Source organism: Callorhinus ursinus, unplaced genomic scaffold (genome assembly GCF_003265705.2).
Source record: "Callorhinus ursinus isolate GAN/ISIS: 27379988/994484 unplaced genomic scaffold, GSC_fseal_2.0 scaffold70, whole genome shotgun sequence".
Classification (NCBI taxonomy): domain Eukaryota; kingdom Metazoa; phylum Chordata; class Mammalia; order Carnivora; family Otariidae; genus Callorhinus; species Callorhinus ursinus.
The window spans coordinates 6,088,566-6,109,787 of NW_027397132.1; the positions used below are offsets into that span (position 1 = coordinate 6,088,566).

Below are 21,222 nucleotides of genomic sequence, written 5' to 3' on the forward strand. Positions count from 1 at the left end.
TTCCTGCGTGCTGGGAGAATCAGGCAGGGGACAGTCCATCCTCCCCCGTCTCAAACCCTCACTCTGTCAGGGCCCCAGTTACTTCCCGTGGTTTGCTCACAAGTGATGCCCTCCAGGTGACGTGTCTCAGGGGTGGGCCTGATGGGGGTGGCTGGAGTCGGGGAACCCACTTGACGGCTGAGGCAGCAGAGTGAGACCCAAGTAGAGCTTCTCAACCAGGGACATTTTGCCCCCAGGGGACCTGTGGCAATGGCTGCAGTTAGTCAAGCATCTAGGGTTAACGGAGGGGGAGCAACATGGCCAGCTCGGACCATTCATTTTGGTAGGGTGTTCAGGGCTTGCTGGTGGAGTGAGGAAAGAAGCAGGAAGCGTGACTCCTGGGGCTTCGTCTGGACCCCTGAGTGAATGGGGACGGTAGGAGCAGATGGGCAGGGAGGGGGCCCTGCAGGCTGCAGTCCACACTCAAGCGTTTGATGGTTTGCCATCAGCCTTTGGTGTTCCTTGGCTCGTAGGACCTTGGTGCTGACCTCTGCCTTCATCCTCACGTGGCCTCCTTCCTTAACAGGAAGCTGTGTCACATTGCGTTAGGGCCCCCCCCGCAATGATCTCATTATAACTTGATTACATCGGCAAAGACTCGTCACCAGTAAGCTCAGAGTCTGAGGTCCTGAGGTTGGGAACCCAACACGTGAACTTTCAGGGGACACAATCAACCGCAAATAGCCACTTTCTCAGGGGCGGGTAGGGCGGCTTTAGGTAGGCCTACCCACGACGGAAATCCAGTGGTGAGTAGGAAAGCAGGTTACAAGACTTGGCTGTGGGGGCGCCTGGGTGGCTCAGTCAGTAAAGCGTCTGCCTTCGGCTCAGGTCATGATCCCAGGGTCCTGGAATTGAGTCCCACGTCGGGCTCCCTGCTCCACGGGGAGCCTGCTTCTCCCTCTGCCTGCTGCTCCCCACTCATGCTCTCTCCTCTCTCTCTCTCAAATAAATACATAAAATCTTAAAAAAAAAAAAAAAAAAGCCTTGGCCGTAGGGTATAGCTCTGTTCTTGTGAGAGGCCTCGCCAGCCGCGGAGTATCTGTCCGCGCAGGAGTGCTCTGAAGTGGATGGCGGGCACTGATAGAAGCATGCGCCCAGCAGCCAGACTACGGATTATCCCTGTAACAGACAGATCTGAGCCCCCCCAGAATATAAAGTCCCTGAAAGCCACGGGCGTCCCCTCTGCCGCCATGCTGGCTTGCCCCGCTAGCTGCCGCAGAATGTTTGTAATAGGGGAGCAGGGGGGCTCTTTGGCTTGGGGTGTGGCGGAGCCCTGGGTCTTGGGCCCCAGGAGCCTGTGGTCCAGGGGAGGGCAGAGTCCCAGGCAGCACCCCCACCCCCCCATGAGGCCGGCCTGAGTGGACAGGAAGCCTGGGGAGGGAGACTTCTCATCATGTGTGACAAGCAGGAAGCGTGTGTGTGGGGCCCCCGATAAAGCCCCAGAAGGGTGTCGCTAGGCCGGCACAGACCAGTGGGGATGGCCCAGCTCTCGGGGTGCTGTCCGGGCAGGCCAAGCCCAGCTGCCAGCCCTCAGGCCTCGGTGAGTGCAGTTTAAGAAGGTCGTTGTTCTCAGGTCCAGTTGTGAGGGGGAGAATAGTCCTTATCCGCTGGCCAAGCATAGCCCGAAGCTTCTCCATGGTGGGATCTTGCCGAAGCTCGTGGAGCGGTAGAATCGTTGGTCCTTGTAGGGATGCCCTTTAGAGGCTGTAAGGAAAGTGCCCGTCCCCCTTCATCCGTGTACCCAGCTACGTTTCTCTGGGACCTTCTTCAGCATGCACACACATGTGGATGTGGGTGGTGGTGGCATACGTGCATTTTTAGTTTGATTTTCCTTCCTAGTATCTTTTGTGTAAAATCTAGACAGCATAAAATTTACCATTTTGGCCATTTTAAAGTGTCTGTTTTGGTGGCATCCAGCGCACCCTATTCTGTGTTCTCCTCAGTAGCATTTTTATGGTGTGTGTGGCCATAAAACCATGTGATGTCACAGTTTTTACTTTATTTGTATTGTTTTGTGTTTGATGGTTTTCAGTTTTTTTGTTTTCTTCAGAAAACACCTTTATGCCAAGGAAATGATTTGAAGAAGGAAAAGCATGCACGCAATCAGGGTGTGCGCGCTGGGGTCAGAGTGTGGCTTGTTTTCAGGGCTCTAGAGCCGTATTGCCACTTTACTCCCAAAGACGGAATGAGTTTATGGTTCTCCTACCATGCGTGAGTAGTGCTGTTTTCCCAAACCCGCGTCAACATCAGCTTCTCTACAGTTGTTCTTGTGCTAATTTGTGGATATGGACACCACCCTGCTGAGCTGGGTGCTCCTTCCCTCCTGGTGGCCTGGCACCTTCCCTGGACACTGGCTCTGTGGGGGTCACACGAGGGTCCAGGCTAAGGCTTTGGTCTTTAGTAAAGATGAAAGTTACGTTGTGTGTCAATTTTGGAACGAGCGGACACATCTGGGAAGAGAGAACCGGGACCACTCCCCTCTCCCATTAAAGTTCTTCTTTGAATTTTAATACCCTAAACGTGTGCTCTGTGGTGTGCAACTGCGTGGGTTCTGATAGAGGTGTCCAGTTGTCTACCGTCCCTGAGATCCAGATCTGTTGAGCTGCCTTCCCCTCCCTCCTGCCCTTGCTGGCCAGACCATCCCGCCCCCGTAGCCCCTGGCAACTGCTGAAGTGTCTGCAGCTCAGCATTTTCCAGAACCAGTGGAGGCCTACAGCATGTAGCCTTTGAGTCCAGCCTCTCTCACTTCCAAGGGCACCCGAGACTTGTGCTGGTTTTGTGCAGGTCAAGAGCGTTGTTTTGCTGAGTCCATGGATCACAGTCTGCTCATCCTTTGGCCAGTTGAGGGATATCTGGATCACTTCCAGTTTTTGGCAATGACAGAGCCGCTGTAGGCATGTATTTGTCTTACAGATTTCTGTGTGAATGTAGATTTTTGTTTAACTTGAGAAAGTATCTGGGTCGTATGGTAAGCACATGTTTGACTTGGTAACAAAGTGCCCAGCTACACTGTCTTGCGTTCCAACCAGCTGTGGTTCTTGGCCCTGAGATTGCCAGCACTCGATACTGTCAGCTTTCGAAAGTTTGAGTCATTCTGATGGGTACTTGCTGGCCCTTCCGCTGGGTTTCTTCCTCATTTCCTCATGACTGATGGCACAGAGCATCTTCCCATGCACTTACTTGCCATCGGCACGTCTCCTAGATGAGGTGCCTGCTGAGGTCTTTTGTCCGTGTTTCTTACTAGGCTCTTCTTTACTGTTGGGCTCGGAAGTGCTTTATGTATTCAACTTGTACCCTCACGTATGCAGATGTGAGTCCCGTGTAGTCCCTGCTTTGCAAACACCTTCTTCCAGTCTGTCCAGGGTCTTCTGCTCATTTGCTCGCTAGTGTCTTTCACAGAGCAAAAGTTTCCACTTTTGAAGGTGGGTTTATCAATGCATATATTTATTAATGAATTGTGCTTTTGTATGGAAGTTTGTATGGGAGGGCTCTGCGCTGACTTTGGGTGATCCTCTGTCATCCATCAGCTGGCCGTACGTGCCTGGGGGCACCTCACGGTCTGGCTCCCTCTGTCTTCATGCGTTGCTCTTCTTCAAAATTGTTTTCTCTACTCCGGTTCCTTTGCCTTTCTAGGTATATTTTAGTGATCTCGGTGACATGGACCAAAAAATCCTCTTGGAATGTTGAGTGGGCTTACACTGAACACATAAACCAGTTTGAGGAGAATGGAGAACGTTCATCTTGAATCTTCCAGTTCGTGAACACAGAGTAGCTCTTCATTTACCTAGGTCTGTGGTTTCTCCTGTCTGTGAGAGAAAGACTTTTATTTTCAGGGGCACCTGGGTGGCTCAGTCTGTTTAGCATCTGCCTTTAGCTCAGGTTGTGGTCTCAAGGGTCTCAGGATCATGGGATCGAGCCCCGCGTCGAGCCCCACGTTGAACCATGGGTTGGGCTCCACACTCAACAGGGAGTCTGCTTCTCCTTCTCCCCCTGCATCCCCACCCCCACTCATGCATGCCCTCTCTCTCTTTATCTCTCTCAAATAAATAAATAAAATTTTTAAGAAAAACAGAAAAACTTTTATTTTCAACATACAGATCCTTTATATGTTTTGGTTGATTTGCTCCTATTTCATTTTTATTGTATTTTTAGCAGTACTTCTTCGTAATTGGTAGGCTTTACTTTTGTTTTTTGAAGATTTATGTATTTATTTGAGAGGGAATGCACATGAGGCAGTGGGGGAGGGGCAGAGGGAGAGGAAGAATCTCAGGCCGACTCCTCACTGAGCGCGGGGCTCGATGAGGGGCTTGATCCTGAGACCCTGAGATCATGCCTGAGGCGAAACCAAGATTCAGTCACTTAACCAGCCGACTGTGCCACCCAGGCGCCCTGGTAGGGTTTGCTCTTCTAGAGCAGTTTTAGGTTCACAGAAAAATTGAGCAAGAAGTACAGAGTTCCCACGTCCCCCTCCCCAGCCCGAGCCCCTCCCCGTGCACACGGCTCTCCTGTTTATTTATTTATTATTTATTTATTTGTTTAAAGATTTTATTTATTTATTTGGCAGAGAAAGAGACACAGTGAGAGAGGGAACACAAGCAGGGGGAGTGGGAGAGGGAGAAGCCAGCTTCCCACTGAGCAGGGAGCCCGACACAGGGCTCCATCCCAGCACCCTGGGATCATGACCCCAGCCGAAGGCAGACGCTTAACGACTGAGCCACCCAGGTGCCCCTCCCCTATTTAGTAACACTGCACCTGCTGAGCGCTTGTCACACCTGGTGAGAGACGCCATCGTCAGCTGAGGCCCAGAGTTTACATCAGGGTCACTCCTCGGGCCCACAGTTCTGCCTTCTCCAGAATCCCACAGTACGGAGCCTTCGCAGACTGGCTTCAGTCACTTATTAGGAACCTGCGACTAGGGGCTCCTGTCAGTAGGACCCACCCACCCACTCACCGAGGTAGCCTCTCCTTCCTGCCGCCTCCGAGCCTCTTGCTCTCCGAGCATTGCGGTCCTCCGCCAGGGACATTCCGGGCGGGGCCTGCTTCCCTTCGGACATCTCTATCCTCTTCAGGCAGAGAGGATCAGAAACTTCCAAAATGGGGATTTCTTAATTTTCTTACATTTGTTTTTTATTTCCAGAATGATTTTATAACTAACATTAGTAATAGAAAATAACTTTTACGGAGAAACTCCTTGCAGATAGAACTCTCAATGAACTGCTTTCCCCCTTTTTCATGCGTGTTTGTGTGCATCACACGTTCTGTGCACTTGTGAGTTAGGTGCCCTCGCCCTCCCTGCCCACCAAGCAGCACAGGTGTGGTCACGGGGAAGATGCTTCTGCAGACCGGGGATAGAAGGCCTGCCGCTGGCACCGTGTGTCGGAGCACTCAGGAACACAGCCACGTGGACACGGGCAGACCCAGGATCTGTGAGAAGAACCACAAGCCCGAAGCCAAAGGAAGGGCTGCCGCTTCTCCAGCTGGTGGAACGTCACGTGGTGCCGCTGGGTCAAGTGAATGTCAGATGGTTAAAGCAGTTTCCAAAAGAAGGTTTAGAGCTTTCAGAAATTGCCGAACAATAAAAAGAAAGGTTGATTCCACGAAATTTAGGGAAGTTAAGAAAGTACAGAAAAGGGTAAGGAAACAAAGATGCCTCGTCCAGATCTCTTGAGGGAGACTTTGAGCGTCTGCTGTGTTTCCTTGGAGGTGTGTTTTCCCCTGCGGCTGATCCTCCCACACGTCGTAAAATTTGTAACCTACTGTATGGAATTACCAAGGATAGACGACTCCTCCAGAGCAGTTCAGGTCTACAGAGGAATTGAGCAGAACGTGCAGGGCTGTCCTTGCCCCTCATGCCCCGCCTGCCCCTGTGATTACCTTCCTGCACCTTCCTGCCTCCTGCAGCTGATGAGCATCGCCCTGCGCTCGCTGTCACTAACTGAAGTCCACGGCCTGCCTCCGGCACGGTCTCTGGGTTTGCACGGTTGTGTAACAACATGTATCCAATTACGGTATTACACAAATCCACCATGCTCCACCTTGTCTCCCCTCTCCAGTCCCCGGCACCTGCCCACCGTTTACCGCCCCTGCAGTCCTGCCTTTTCGGGAGCACCCCACGGCTGGAATCCCACAGTCCGGAGCCGGCTCGGGAACACACGTGTCGGGTTCCTCCACGGCTTCAGAGCTCACTCCTCTGTAGAACTCGAGTCACGCTCCACCGTCTGCACGGCCCACGGCGTGTGCGTCCATCCCCGACTCCAGGGCACCCTGGTCGCTTCCCAGTTTGGGCAGCTGTGGATAAAGCTGCCGTAAAATCTGCGCGCAGGTGTCACGGGGACCTACGTTCTCACGTCCTGGGGGTAAATGCCGAGGAGCACGTCCGCTGGACTGCATGGCAAGAGCGTGGCTGGTTTTGTAGGAAACCACAGGCCCCTCCTGACGTGGCCGCGCCATTCCCTGCTGCTCCGAGGGGCTCCGCTGCTCCACATCCCGCCAGCATCTGGTGCTGACCATGTTCTGGCCCGCGGCCGTTCCAACAGGGGGCGGTGGCGTCTCCTCACGTTTTCCTCTGCGCGTCCCCGAGGACGCATGATGTGGAGCATCTTCCCGAGTGGGTGTTCCCTGTGGGCAGATGCTCTGTGTTGGGTGTCTGTTTTCCTGTTGTTGAGTTTGAGAGGCTTTTTTTGTATATTTTGGGACAGGAGTCCTTTATTGTATTTGTGTTTTGTGGATATTTTCTCCTAGTCTGTGGCCTGAGTTTTCATTCTCTGTATATAATTTGATTCCTGCTTTTGGTTTTTTATTTTGTTTTTTGTTTATTTTATTATTTATTTATTTTTAAAAGATTTTATTTATCTATTTGACAGAGAGAGAGACAGCGAGAGAGGGAACACAAGCAGGGGGAGTGGGAGAGGGAGAAGCAGGCTTCCCGCTGAGCAGGGAGCCTGATGCGGGGCTCGATCCCAGGACCCTGGGACCATGACCTGAGCCAAAGGCAGACACTTAACGACTGAGCCACCCAGGTGCCTTGTATTAAAAAATTTTTAAACGTTGCAGAGAACGTTCTAGTACCGATATCTCTTTGACACCTCTCATTGCTTTGCTTGGATGTATTTTAAGAAAGAGAATTATGGGGCTCGGATGTACACATTGATTTGTGAAGCTGGCTGTGCGGCAGAAAGGGTTTATTCATTCACATGTTTATTCCACAGATACCTACTGAACCCCTGCCGCAGGCCTGCTGCCTTCCAGGTGCTAGGTCGTGATACCGAGCACAGGAGTTTCCGGCTCTGCCCCCCTGGGCATACGCCCAGCTGCACGAGACAGTAGGCCCTAGTCTGCTCTGGTCACTACTGAGTTCTGCTCTTTCTGGGTCCTCTCAGTGTATGATCAGGCAAAATACGAGATCCAGGAAAGGTGTGTGTAAGTCAGGGTTTTACAATCAAATACACAGTGGGACATGTTATTAAAAGGATCCCCAGATGAGTTTAAATCATTTTCTCACTCAAAAACTCTATTCTTTGATTATAATCTGATAGTTACTTTATTATCATTAATAAAGAAGTAACCAGAAAAAAGGAGGCAGCCAGCCTCTCCATGCACTTGGAAACCAATAACGAGCTTCTGCATAATTTATTGAAGAAGACTGTCATAGTAAAAATCTATGTAAAAAGCAAAAAATCATGAAATACCTAAACTGAGTGACAAAGCTTCCCGTAGTTGCAGCAGAATCGGTCCTTGGAGGGAAAATTACTGCTTCGCCAGAAAGTAAGATCAGGAATTCCTGAGCAGAGCACATCACCACGGATTGGGCGGCTGCAGGCAGCAGGAACTGATTGCCCCACGGCTCGGAGCCCGGAGCACGAGGCCAAGACTTCAGTGGGGCGCTTCCTCCTGCGTCCCAGCCTGTCGCCTCCAGTCCTCCACTTGCAGACACATCACCCAGCCTTTGCCTCTGCCTTCACGGCGAGGTCTGCCCTGCGAGCCATGTGTCCAGAACTCATTTTGACCTGACAGCATCTGCAAAGGTCCCATTTCCAAATAGAGCCACCCTCGGGAGGGGGGCCTATTGAACCCACTGTGTGTATGGCCTGGGAAGTCGGAAATCGAGTGACAGAGCCAGACTAAGCAAACGCATGCAGAGAATTATAAAGATCTGGCAGAAGGTAATGAAACAAAGAGATCAGAGGTGGTAGCAGATGATAAACGCAGAGATGAATAAAATAGGCATCTGGGAAGGCGGCCTCGCAAAGAGATGGTGCAAGCTGGTGCACAGGTTGGGGAGAGGGCGCTTTCTGAACAGGGTGCCTGGGGAGGTGCGGAGGCTGAGCTCACAGGGGCCCGCGGGTGTCCCTGGTTCCACTCGGCTTATCTGGGCAGGCTCAGAAGGCCTCTCCTCCAGGAAGCCCTCCCTGACTCTTCCCCTCCGCCCGCCCAGCCCTGTGCCTAGTCCTCTGGGGCTCGTGCTGTTATCTTGCCCTGACTTTTCACCTGTCTCTCCTGTTAGACGGAAATCTTCATGACAGAACTGTGCGTTTTTCTCTGTAGCAGTCTCTGGGTGAGGTACTCAACAAGTGATTGAAACTGCACATTTCTCTCCTCACCCTGCCACTGAAGGACGAGTGCCCCTGGACGTGGCCCTTGCCCTCTCCTGGCTTTGTAGACAGGAATGACAGCCCTGGGCCCGCCTTCTGCTCTGAGAGGCTGTAGCCCCGAGAGAGGGGCTTGTGGGCGGTCCGGGGCCGGCACCATCGACCCCTGCCCTGGACACCACAGATCTCCGATACCCCTGCGCCCACTCGGTCGGAGGGGACAGGGGTTGAGGGACTGTCTCCCTGGGGGGAGCCCTAGAAATGCTGACTGTGCACAGCCACTGGGAGTCCAGTCCCCACTGGGACACGGCCTCCCCTCCTCTGGGGTGTTCAGGGCCTGTGCGCGGGGTCAGGCTGACATGGCTAACCGCCCCAGCTGTGGCCTCAGCCAGCACGCCTGGGGGTGGGGCGTGGAGGGAGGGATTCTGCCTGTCCCGGGTCCCAGGCATGCGGGCTTCTCTCAGGAGCAGAAACTCAGGTCCAGAGAATCTCCCCTCATCCCACCCCTCCCTGGCCAAGAATTTTCTCTTCTCAGGCCACAAGCCTGCCTTTCACCCCTCGTGCCAGAAAAACGTGGTCAGAAGTAGATCGTGACCGTCATTTACGATCCAGGGAGCACTTGGCCCCGGGGGGCAGAACAGGGACAGTCCCTGGAGCTGCGTTAGGCGTTTCTGGTGCAGATTCTGGCCGCGGAGGTTTCTGGAAATGCTGTTCCCACACTGCTGTTGTGAGGACTTCTCTGACCCCGTGCCCTTGACCATCCTGCAGCCCAGACAGCTCATCAGCGTGAGAACAGGAGACAGGAAGGGGGCTCCGGAAAATTAGAGGTTTTCCTGGAATCCCAAGGGGGAGGGGAGGGGATGCCATCCCGTTTCCGCCCAACGCCTCCCCAAGTGGCCTCAGATCTCCTGGATCCTGCCCAGTTAGGCCCTTTGCTGGCAAGCATGGAAAATGGCCCGTGGCAGGACAGTGATGCCCACGGTACCAAGAAAGCGAGGCGCCCAGCACTCTTCCCTTCCCTCTGTGTGTAACACAGCCACTGCGCAGGTCTTCACCTGGGCACCTCTCCCAGTGGCCCCGGGGCCGGCCCGGACACGATGGGGCTTCCTTGCAGGTCTCGTTCCTCTGCCCTGACCCTCCCGGGTGGGCGTCCCGTAACCCTGCCCTTCCTGCTGGAAACCCTCTCGCTGCACCCAAGCCTCCCAAGGGGGCTGCTGAGTGAGATGGCACCCCCAAGCCTGGGCTCTGGAGGGCGTGTCGCAGGCCGGGGCCCAACATCAGCCCCCAAGCCTCTGAGCATTGTGGTCACGACAGCATATGTAACTCAAGGACATGGGGCTCAAACCCCCTCCTGACTCTGTTCATTCACCCTTCCTTTCTAGCCGGTGCCTGAGGTGCCACGTCTTGTGAGTGGGGAGGGTCACGGCTGGGCGTGTAGTGGGTTCTGGCGGCCCATCGTGTTGAAGCAGTGTGGGGAGAACTCTGGGACTTAGAGACGAATGGTGGATGGAAGGCTTCTTGCTGGAGGTGGCACCGACGTGTTCACCAGGGACACCGCTTGGGGGGTGGGCAGTAAGGTGGAGGAAGCCCTGTGTCCCTTTTTCTGCTCTCCCTTGGCCAGTAGCTCTGGCTGCAGGTTGGGTACTTGCCTCTGGGGGTTTGTCTGTGTGGGATCCCTGGAGCTGAGCATCTGTGTGTCCGCCCTGAGACCCCAGTGCTGTGTGGACCATTCCCCAGTCCGGGTCTCATTGTTTTCTCAAAGTCAGTGTGTCCAAACCCAGCACACATCAACCACATGAAAAACAGCCCAAACCTGGGAAAATGGCAAGGATGTGGGGCACGTTCGGGCACAGCTGCTGTGGGAAACAGCTTGGCAGGCAGTTCAGCAAACCGTGCGGTTCTGGGCGAGCAAGGACGGGAGCCTCGAGGGGAGGGGACTCTGCACCCACTGTGGCATTTGCGGGGTTGGGGCGAGTCCTGAGACGTGGAAAGCGCGTTCTGGGCTGGGAGGAGCCCGTGCCGGCTGGGGGACACGTGCAGGCAGGTTGTGACCATGGCACCCTCGAGGGGATGCGTGTCATGCCAAGACTGGAGGCCATCAGGGCCTTCAAATGTGTCTGATGTTTTCCATGGCCGACACCTTGCCTGTGCTCGTGGTGAGGGTGGGCAGAAACCCTCCGAGCAGGAGCTCTGTGGGGCTGGGTGGGAAGACATGGACTTGGGGGTGCCCTTGGAGCCGGCGGTCTGCCGGGCACAGAGGGAGGAGGGTTGGACAGGGCCCCTCGGCTGCACCCGCAGGTGGACAGACCGCGCCGGCTGCTGTTCTCAGACCTCCCTCTGTCTTCTCCCACAGGAAGAAAACAGACAGATTCTGACACAGCAGAAGTCAGACTCCCATGATGAGGAGGTCTCCCCGACCCCACCGAACCCCGTGGTGAAAGCCCGCCGCCGCCGAGGGGGCGTGAGTGCCGAGGTGTACACGGAGGAGGATGCCGTGTCCTACGTGAGGAAGGTGGGCCCCCCCGCCCCGGCCCTCTGTCCTGGGGTCCCTGCTCCCGGCTGCTCTCCCTTCTGCTCTGAGAGGGGCCGTGGTGGTGGGAACGTCATCGTCACAGTCACTGCCCACGGGCTCGCAGGGTGTGGGAGAGGAGGTCCTATGGCTCCCATCCTCCTGGAGACTAGAGCCTGGCCTCAGAGCCGCCCAGTGGGAATTCCCTCCGCCACGTTGCTGTTCCTCGGTGTCCCGCCCTCGGGTTGGGCGCCCAGCCTGCCGCTGCCAGGCCCGAGCAGGTGTGCCTTCGTCTTGGTGTGCTCTGGAGGGTGAGTGCACACGCGGTGTCCCCATGCGCATCGGTGTGCGGCCCGGCCTCCTGCCTGCCTTTGGACGGGGGCCTGTCATTTCCATCTTGTGGGTTTATATTCTTATACCCTCACTTTTACTTTTTTTCTTGGTATTTTTAGTTTTTGATCTCTTAAAAAAAGTTAATTAGGCACAAAATGGGTAGCCTATGGTTTCCCATGTGTGTGAGCCCAGGTGGCTGGGATGCTCACTCTCTCGCGGTCTGGAGGCCAGGCGTCTGAGAGCAGGTGCCGGCGGCCTGGTTCCTGGTGGGAGTCCCGCCGCCCCCCCGTCCTCCGGTGTCAAGGAGAGCGGGAGAGCGGGCTCTTGGGGGTCTGCTCCTCTGGGGTGCTGATCCCGCCAGGGCCCGCCTGCAGACGCCACACGCTGGGGGGTAGGGTTTTGGGGACAGTCTGCCCATGCACCACTTTGACTGTGTTGCCGTGCAGGGTTCAGGGGCGTCGAGCACACTCCTGCTGCTGAGCCGTTGTACCCCGTCTGTCTGCAGGGCCCTCGGGGACGCTCACAAGTCTGACTTTGACTGGCTTCCCCTGCAGGTCATCCCAAAGGACTACAAGACCATGACGGCTTTGGCTAAAGCCATCTCCAAAAATGTGCTGTTTGCCCACCTGGATGACAACGAGAGAAGGTAGGAACCTGGGAGGGGATGGGGCCGGGATCGACACCCCTCCCCAGCCTTGCTGGCCGCCAGCCGCAGGGGACGTGCGTGTGCCCAGGTCAGGATCTGAGGCTTCCATGTGCCCTTGTCATCCACAGACACCCATGGGCCTCGATGCCGAGTCATGTGGCCCCGGCGGGCACCAGGAATGACTGCAGGGTGGGGTCTTTCCGGGGGGCCACCCAACATTGGTGAGGGCCTCGGGGGCCATGTGTTGGGAATGGAGAGCCTACAAATAATTAGGAAAATTGGACTCCTGGAGAAAATCCCTGGGACTGTTCTGCGGTGCTTGTGGATTTATGCGTGTGCGCTAATTCCGCGTCACAACGTGGGCTCATGTCCTCCACGGTTTGCCCCACTCACGAGGTCGTGAACGTCCCTCTGTCAGGAAGGGTCTCTAGCATCTGATTCCATAGAGTTGCTGTAAGACCCTTACTTCCCTCCCAGGGCTGCTTGTGTTTTCTCAGTGACCATGGCTGTCCTGTGCGCTCACCTTTGGTACTTGTTTGTTTCTTCCTTCAAGTTCAATTCCTTGATGTGGATGAAAGGGTGTGTAGGGTTTTAGTTTTTCTCTCTCTTTTCTCATTTTTGGCGAGTTATGTTTCCTGGCTAGATAACCAGGCATGTTTTGATGACTGTGCTCTACAGAACCCAAACGACACGCAAATCCATGAAACAAGAAGAGAAAGTCCCCCCTGCAGCCTCATTCTGTGACACTGGTGGGCCCTTTCACCTGAGCGTCCCAGGATGGTGTGCGTGTGCAGAGTGCTGCCCCGTGCGGTGGCTCCGTGTCTGTCCGCCCCTCGCTTTGCCAGCGTTGCCGGGAGGCTTACGGCTCCTGGACGGTGCAGCGTCTATGCAGGATGGGCCCCAGCTGCAGAGTAGCTGCGCCAGAGAGACGCGGCAGGAGGTCTCTACAGATGTGATGCCTTTCCAAGGGCCGCTGGCGACATCGCACGTGTGGGTCCCCTGGGAAGGCTGCAGGCGCGTCCAGAGGCCTGGTGCTCTGGGGCCTCACACTGCGGGGGCACTTCTGGAGTCTCCGTGGTGGAGGGCAGCTGGAGCCGTGTTCCAGGGGATGCCCACCCCGTGGAAGCACACGGGGGCACGACAGGCAGGGAGGGGAGGCCAGTTCTCTCTGTGGGCCCCGCTGCAGTGCCTGCACCCCAGGAGGGTCTTGGCATGCAAAGACGCTCAGGATTCACCCTCAGGAGGCCCTAAATGCAGTCTTGGGTCCTTGCAGGAGGGGGGCACAAGAAGATTGCTCAAAAGAGGAGAAGCCCTGTGACCACAGAGGTAGAGATGGAGCAAAGTGACCTCGGGCCAGAGGCCGCCAGCCACTCCTAGATGCGAGAGTGGCTGGAGGGGTCCTTCCCTGGAGCCTCTGAGGGCACGGGGCCCTCCCGCACCTCGATTCCCACCTGCTGGTGCTGATTCTGGTCTTCCGGGCTCCTGAACTGGGGGGCCACACGCCTCCAGTGTTCTCAGCCCTCCTGATGGAGGTGCCCACCTGGCAGTTACGGTCTCTGTCACCAGGTGGGCCCAGATCACTCAGGAGTTGTATCTTTATTAACTTGAATGTAAACATCAAAAACTCAGTCCAAATTTAGACCTGGTTTTTGAGTAGATGGTGCATTCACATGGATCGGAAAGTCAAAAGGTGCCAGGGGTCCAGAGTGAAAGGTGAGCTATATGGAGGTGGCCCCAGGACCCTGGCTTGTCCCTGGGTCCCTCTGCAGTTCCCTTTCTGCGGACAGACTCCCCACTCTCAGGCAGGAGGTCCAATATTCCCCGCAGTGGCCACACAGACCTCTGTCCGTTCTTCACCGGGTTTCGATCGTCAGGGACGGATGGCTGCGGACTGTGCCTGGGTCCATTGGGTCCTGCTAACTTGCACTTTGGTGCCTGCTTGGGGGAGGAGGTGCCCCTCCGGGTAGACAAGAGCACACGGTCACCTGGGCAGCGCAGGGTGGACTTTGATCTCGGAGCCAGCGTGGAATATGTACCTGTACGTAGCAGATCCTGGTTTTGTTCCTGCTGGCCGGCAGGTGGGTTGCTCACCTGGGTCAGGCCCAACCTTGAGTGCAGAGAGAGAGTTCTGGGGCACAGTGATTTGGGCCTCAGTCTCCCAAAAGTTGGCTACTCACTTGGAAGATGAGTTTTGTTCTCTGGGTCTCCGTCGCCTGGTCTGGTCTGCCTTAAGCTCTTCCAGGGACGGCCACGGGAGCAGAACTGGACGTGAGCATGTAGGCTCATTATTATTTATGGCGATGGTCCCTGTGAACTTCTTCTTGCTCACGTACTCCCAGATGCAAGCGCAGCACCAGCCTGCTCCAGACACCGTGTCTTGCTGGCGTTACAGGGCACAGACGCTCCCAGGACTCATATCCCCAAGGCTTCCCTTGCTGTTGCCGGAGCCACAGGGGAGGCTAACCAAGCGTCGTAACCCCGGCATCATCAGGCTCAGCAGCCACGCCCTTCTTCAGAGCCTGAGTTCTGATGGACGTGGCCAAGGTCAGCCGAGCGAGTGAGAGGCTCCTCCGGCCGTGGTCTGGAGCCGTCGTCCTGTGTCGCTGCCTCAGATGTGTGCGGGCCAGAACCTCTGGCCTGGCCCGGCCACAGGGAGACTGGGAACGGGCTCCCGCGAGGTTGAGGTTCTGCCTCATCAACGGCACCCACCCGTCCTCCCGTGTGCAGCTTATGGGCCTGCGTGCGGCGCCCTCAGGGTGCCCCCGTGTTGTGACAGGACCGCCTTCCTGTTTGAGGGTGGGGGTCTCCTGTTGTGGGGGTGCGCCACCACGCGTTTATCCACTTACCAGTCAAGGGACACTTGGGCTGCTCCTGCCTTTTGGTGGTTGTGCCAGACGTTCCTGTGAACACGGGTGTTGGAGCCTTTGGGGTGCACACCTAGGAGTGGCTTTCGGGGCAATCGTCCCTCCGCAGGTGACTTCCTGAGGAGCCACCAGACTGCTTCCCCTCCAGCCCGACTGAGCTTCGAGCTTCCCCTTCTGTGGGGCCCACGTGCCCCCTCTGTGGCAGCCGTGTTTGAGCCGCGTCCTTCACATCCTTTCCTGGCCCCTCCCCGGCTCCCAGGCACGGGCTGGTGTAGGGCTGGTGTCGCCTGAGGGCCAGTTGATCTGAGCACTATCTCTGGCCGTCCCAGCTGCATGTGTCCAGGAAGTGTTTGTGCTCTTGGCCCCGACTTTCCAGAATCACATGGTTCCCACTGCCTCGGACTTCTCTGGATCCAGGAGCCAGGGGGACCAGAAGTGCAGGAAGCAGATGGTCGGATTGAAAATTCCTCTTGGCGAGGCTGGCTTGGGAAGAGGGCTTTCACGTGGGGGGTTCTGCTGCAGGGAAAACTCACTTTCCATATTGAAACCCTGAGGGGATCCTTTTTCTGGCTACGGCCTGTTTGGGTTCAGGAAGTGGGCTCCGGAGGGAGCGGGCCTGAGACAACGTCTCTTGACCTTTCACTTGATGTCCCCCTGCACGGTATCCAAATTCTTTGCTTTTTCCAATTTATTAGAAGCTGGGCCCAACAGCCCGAGCTGTGGTTTGGGGCACATTCTTTCCAGGTTCGCAGAGCGCCTGGCACGCCCCAACTCAGAGCTGCCTCCCGCGTGGGTGGAGGAAACAACACTCCTCTGCAAGCAAATCCACTTGTGGGGTGAGTGCCTTTGTGCTCAAAGCCCCTCCTGTTAAACTCAGATGTGAGACAGGTGACCCTGTGGTCACAGGCGGGGTGGTCTTGCCCTTGTCAGATTAAGACGGTCCCTCTCCTTCAGAAGGTTTGTGTGGCGGTGCTTCGGTGAGTCAAGAGGTGAGGGCTTTGTTTAAGCTCCTTTGTTCAGAAGAAGGTAGTGCAACGTAGCTGTGGGGGAGGGCCACTCACCGGCCACACTGCAGTGTTCTCTCTCCTAGGACTGCGGCACTCCCAGCTGGTGGTTACTGGAGGCTTTTCTGGCCTCTGTTTCCCCCTCTGTATGTAACAAGGGTCTGTCTTCTGCCCGAGGCCATACCCCATGTCAAAGCAGAGACACGGTTCTAACAGGAGTCCCTGGGGCTCCAAAGCTTGTGCTCTGCCTCCCCCACTCCTGTAACAACAGGTCACATACACCTACAGGAGGAGGGCACATGGGAGAGGGGGTGATCCAGACTGGGTCGTCGGGGGGGCCCTAGGTGTCCTGGGATGAACTGAGACTGCAGGGAGTGGACTCTGGCTTGCTGGGTCTGGGGAGCAGCAGGGAGGACCAGGAGACCCCTGAACCCTTTGTGTCAGGCCAGAGATGCGTTAAACATACAAACACATACATGTCCAAACTGACACACACACACTAATGCATGTGCGCACACACACGTATGTGTACTCATCCACGTATAGACACACGCACACACATACGTATACACAGTGCATACGTGTGCACACATTCTCACACGCACTTGCCTGTACACACAAATGCACACTCACACACACGCATGCTACAGAATTGAATGTGTGTTAAGATATTTTTGGAAGGAGACTGTTGACTCATGTCATTAAGTTGCATAATGACATTCTTTGGGACTCAGTTTCCTCAAGTGTCAAATGAGAGTAATAAAACCTACTTAGAGGGTCGCAGGGAAGGTGAAATGTAGTAATGTTTATGGGTGTATCATTATCGCCATCCACATCATCATCACCATCACCATCACCACCATCCCCATCATCCCCATCATCCCCATCCTCATCAAAACCATCAGCATCCCCATCATCACCATCCTCATCACCACCATCCCCATCCTCATCAAAACCATCATCATCTCCATCATCACCACCATCACCATCAGCATACCCATCATCACCACCATCATCATCACCATCCTCATCACCACCACCATCACCATCCCCATCCTCATCAAGACCATCATCATCCCCATCATCACCACCATCATCATGAACGCCATCATCACCATCACCATCATCACCTTCATTATCACCATTACCATCATCACCATCCTCATTAACACCATTCTCATTAACACCATCCTCATCTCCATCATCACCACCATCACCATCAGCATCCCCATCATCACCACCACCATCATCATCATCCCCATCATCACGAACACCATCATCACCATCCCCATCATCACCTTCATTATCACCATCACCATCATCACCATCATCACCATCCTCATTAACACCATCATCATCCCCATCATCACCACCATCATGAACATCATCATGCCCATCACCACCACCATCACCATCCCCATCCTCATCAAAACCATCATCATCCCCATCATCACCACCATCATCATGAACACCATCATCACCATTACCATCATCACCTTCATTATCACCATCCCCATCATCACCACCATCATCATCATCATCCTCATCACCACCACCATCACCATCCCCATCCTCATCAAAACCATCAGCATCCCTATCATCACCACCATCATCATGAACACCATCATCACCATCACTATCACCATCACCATCATCACCATCCTCATTAACACCATCATCATCCCCATCATCACCACCATCATCATGAACACCATCATCACCACCACCATCATGAACACCATCACCATCACCATCATCACCTTCATCATCCCCATCACCACCATCACCACCACCACCCTCCTTCCCCTCCTCACCATCATAGTCATCATCATCCTCCCTTTCTGGTAACCCTTTTGTGGTGTGGAGGGCAGGCTGAGTCAGTGGGCTTCTCCCTGGACACTGCTTTGCCCCTCTGATGCTGGCCCAGACATGCACATGAACCCCACAGCCAGACCTCACTCCTTCTCAGTGTTTAGTCTGAGGCCACTCCACAAGGTCATTCTCTGCTCCATCCTGAGCCTGAGGTAGGTCAGCTGGCTGCTCTGGGCCTCAGGACACAGCAGGAAGGAGTGTGGGACGCCAGCTCATGCCCCAACATCAGTGTACAGAGGGGAGGGTTTCAAGGCCCAGTGAGGGGAAGGCCTTCCCCACTGTCCCTTGCTCCAGGTCACAGTAGGAGTCCTGGCTGGGACTGGAGCTCCTCATGCCCTGGGCTGGCCCCTTGCCACTTGCTCTGGGCCATGCAGCAGGTGTCCTAGCTGGGGCTGGAGCAGGTGTCTTCATGCCCCTCCATAGCCCCTCTGCTGTGTTGAGTTACTCCAGGTGAGGGTCCAAGTGGCGGGTATAGACTCCTTGCTTGGTGTCAGCTACTGTGAGCAAATGCAGATCTTCTGTCCTTCCTGGGGATGTTGGGGGCAGTTACTCTCTGCTCAGGGACCCAAAGAGCCTCAGAAGGTAGCCCGCAGGGTGCTCCAGAGCCCTGGGCTATGCCAAGAATCCTGGCCTTGCCCCAAGGATGCATCCCAGACTGAAGGAGGGAGGGAGGAGCCCCCGGGTTCAGTCAGGTCCCTTCTTGGCTTGCTCTGATTAGGGTGCCCGGGGACGAGCATCGCCGTGCCCCTGGGAGTCCAGAAGCGCGGTAATGAGGCACCATGTGCATGCGGTACGGGCAGTCCAGGCAGCTCTGTGCTTTGGGCCCTCGGCTGGGGCCTCATTATTGGAGCCGCCAGACGGGCGGGCGAGAGCATCTCACCCTGGGGCGGTCTTCCTGGCAGCGGCCCCGCTCTCTGCAGCTCTAATTAAAATGGGCCTCTGGCTGGAGGGCCGCACCGCCGGCCGAGCAGCTGTCTCCTGTTATCTGCCACTGTCTCTGCCTCCCGCCCGCGCATCCCCAGCAGCCTGTTTTTCCACAGATTGGCTGGGGTCCCCAGGTGATGGGAAAAACACGCCGTCTGCTGGATTCACATGCAGCTTTTGCTTCTCCAGCGGCTTCGGCCCTTTCCCTCCCACCTGGCTCTGGCTTCAGGGTTGCTGCTTCTCTTTCAGGCAACACGAAAACACAAAATTAGCAATTGGAGAACGCAGGGTCTTGTCTTAGTAGGAGCTTGATGGCTCACACAGGCAACGAATTTAGTTTTCATCTTGCACAGAGCCACCTGCTCTGGGCAGAGACCTTGAGGATAACAACTTTCAGGCCACGGGAACCGTATTCCATGGGAAGCTGGAATTTGGAGCTTGCATCACATGATGTGTTCTGAGCTGGTCCCTGGACCTCAGGCCTCATGGGCACTGTCTTGTTAGAACAAGGCTGACTGGCTTTGTTGCTGATGACATTGGGCTGATATGAGGCATGGAGGCGCAGAGAGGGTAAGCAGGCTGCTTAAAGCCCCCCAGTGAGGACTGGAAGTGAGGACAGGGCTGTATCGGGCTGACCTGCCTCCTGCATGATGGCGCCACCCAGCTCCCAGGGAAGGGGACAATCTTTTCAAGAGTGCCCAGAATCAGTGCAGCTGATGAAAAGTCACGTGGTCCTGGAAGTCAAATAAGGCATGGTTTCGGTTCTCTGTGGATACTTAAGCTAGGAAGGGCGGCCGGGGCTTGTGCTACTGGGGGCCCGGGTCGCAGAGCTCGGCCCATCGGATTATGGGATCGGGAGGAGAACCTCAGGGCTCTGTTGTCTGGTGTGAACATCTAGCAGCTTGCTGTGGATTCTGCCTGTCTGTGGTCTTGGTGGTTTGGTGCCATAATGCTTTAAAACTTCGAGAATTTGGAGGTGTGCTGTCTCCAGGATGCTGCAGACCCAACCATTCCCCATTTTCCTACACCTAATCCCCTCACCTGTTGATGCCACCCTACAGGCTCCTGTAGACAGTAGATTTGGGCTGCCCAAAGTCCTCCTGCTTCCAGTTCCCATTATATGGGCAGGGGCACGAGGCCCAGGGAGGGGGTGGGACGGCCGGCTGCCCTGTTGCTCAGGGGCAGGGAGTGAGGGTATTCATTCAGACCGGAGTCCTGGGAGGATGCGCTGAAAGATGCCCCCTGGCGGTGAGCTGGCCCACTTTACCTCTACCCGCAACCCCGAGGTGGTGACACAGCCCCAATGGCTTTCAGATCTGGTGGGTGCCTCGGGTCCTGGCTCTGCCCCATTCTTGAGCCATGGTCACTAAAGTTAGGTGATTTTCCTGCCACCTGGCTGGGGTTGGGGGGTTGTAGGAAGAGGCCAGGGTGAAGGGCAGGTGGCCTGGGAGGAGGATTGTGATTACCCACGTTTGTCGCCATCTCCATGGGGACTCCAGGGGGGCCTGGCCAGCATCCCTGCTCCTGTTTGTCAGGCAGGAAAATTGACTGGCCCAAGGTCACATGGGTTCCTTGGGGCAGGCCAGTCTTCCTGTGATAGAACCCTGCACGGGCCCCAGGTTCCCGAAGAGTGAGAAAACCAAGGGCATCTGTGGCGTAATTGTAGGTAATACTGTGCTCTGCATCAGAGCCCAGCACTCGGCTGGCAGCTCTGGGTCCCTCCCGACCTGCACAGCCACCCTGTGGGAGTAAGTGATGAGGTGGGGGCCAAGTTACTTGCCCAGGGTCCCACAGCTAGTGACCAAACCAAAAGCTAGTAAGCGCTGGTGAGGCCCTGTGTGGTGCATGTCCGTGTGGGTGTCGGGACCCCAAGACACAGCTGTGTCCTTCTCCCGTCGAGAGCTCCTCCCAGTGGCGACGGATACTTAAAGAGTGAACAGTCCTTCTCTGGGATGTGGCTGTCCCATGGCCATTTGTATACACGTGGGGTCACAGAGGAGGAACGGACCCCATTCTCCCCGTTCTTTTGGGGTGCTTGCTTACCAGAACCAGCGACCTTTGAACCAGCCCTTCAAGGACAGGCAGAAGAGAGTTGGGAGGGCATTGGAGTGGTGGGAACAGTGTGGGTGAAGGAAGGACGTGCCGTGGCAGATGCTGAATTTGGGCGGGGGCCACAGGCTCAGTGGGAAGCCGTTGTTTTCTTAAGTGCCGAGAGGTACAGACGAGAACCCAGGCGGGCCCGTGCGGTCGTCCCCCGTGCGTACACTTCTGGGGGCGTTCTTCCCGCAAGTGGTGTCATGTTGGCTCCCACAGCCCTGCCTATTCCTTTCAGGCGTCAGTGCCCTGGGGTTAAAGGGTCCCACCTTCGCATTTTGGAAGGTGCGTTGGGAGAGGCGGTCCCACCTTCCACTGGCCCCAAGCTGTGTGCGGCGCCTGCCCTTCC

The 21,222-nt window shown here is 55.7% G+C and overlaps 1 protein-coding gene across 4 annotated transcripts in view; it reads left to right on the plus strand.

Moving 5' to 3' along the window:
* PRKAR1B (protein kinase cAMP-dependent type I regulatory subunit beta) overlaps nucleotides 1-21,222 on the plus strand; it is a 77,743-nt gene that overhangs the window by 3,518 nt on the left and 53,003 nt on the right. For all 4 annotated transcript variants that reach the window (XM_073886386.1, XM_073886385.1, XM_073886384.1 and 1 more), the window contains exons 3-4: nucleotides 10,981-11,139; nucleotides 12,024-12,115. In XM_073886386.1, coding sequence (XP_073742487.1) covers nucleotides 10,981-11,139; nucleotides 12,024-12,115 — 251 coding nt within the window. The remainder of the gene's footprint in view (nucleotides 1-10,980; nucleotides 11,140-12,023; nucleotides 12,116-21,222) is intronic.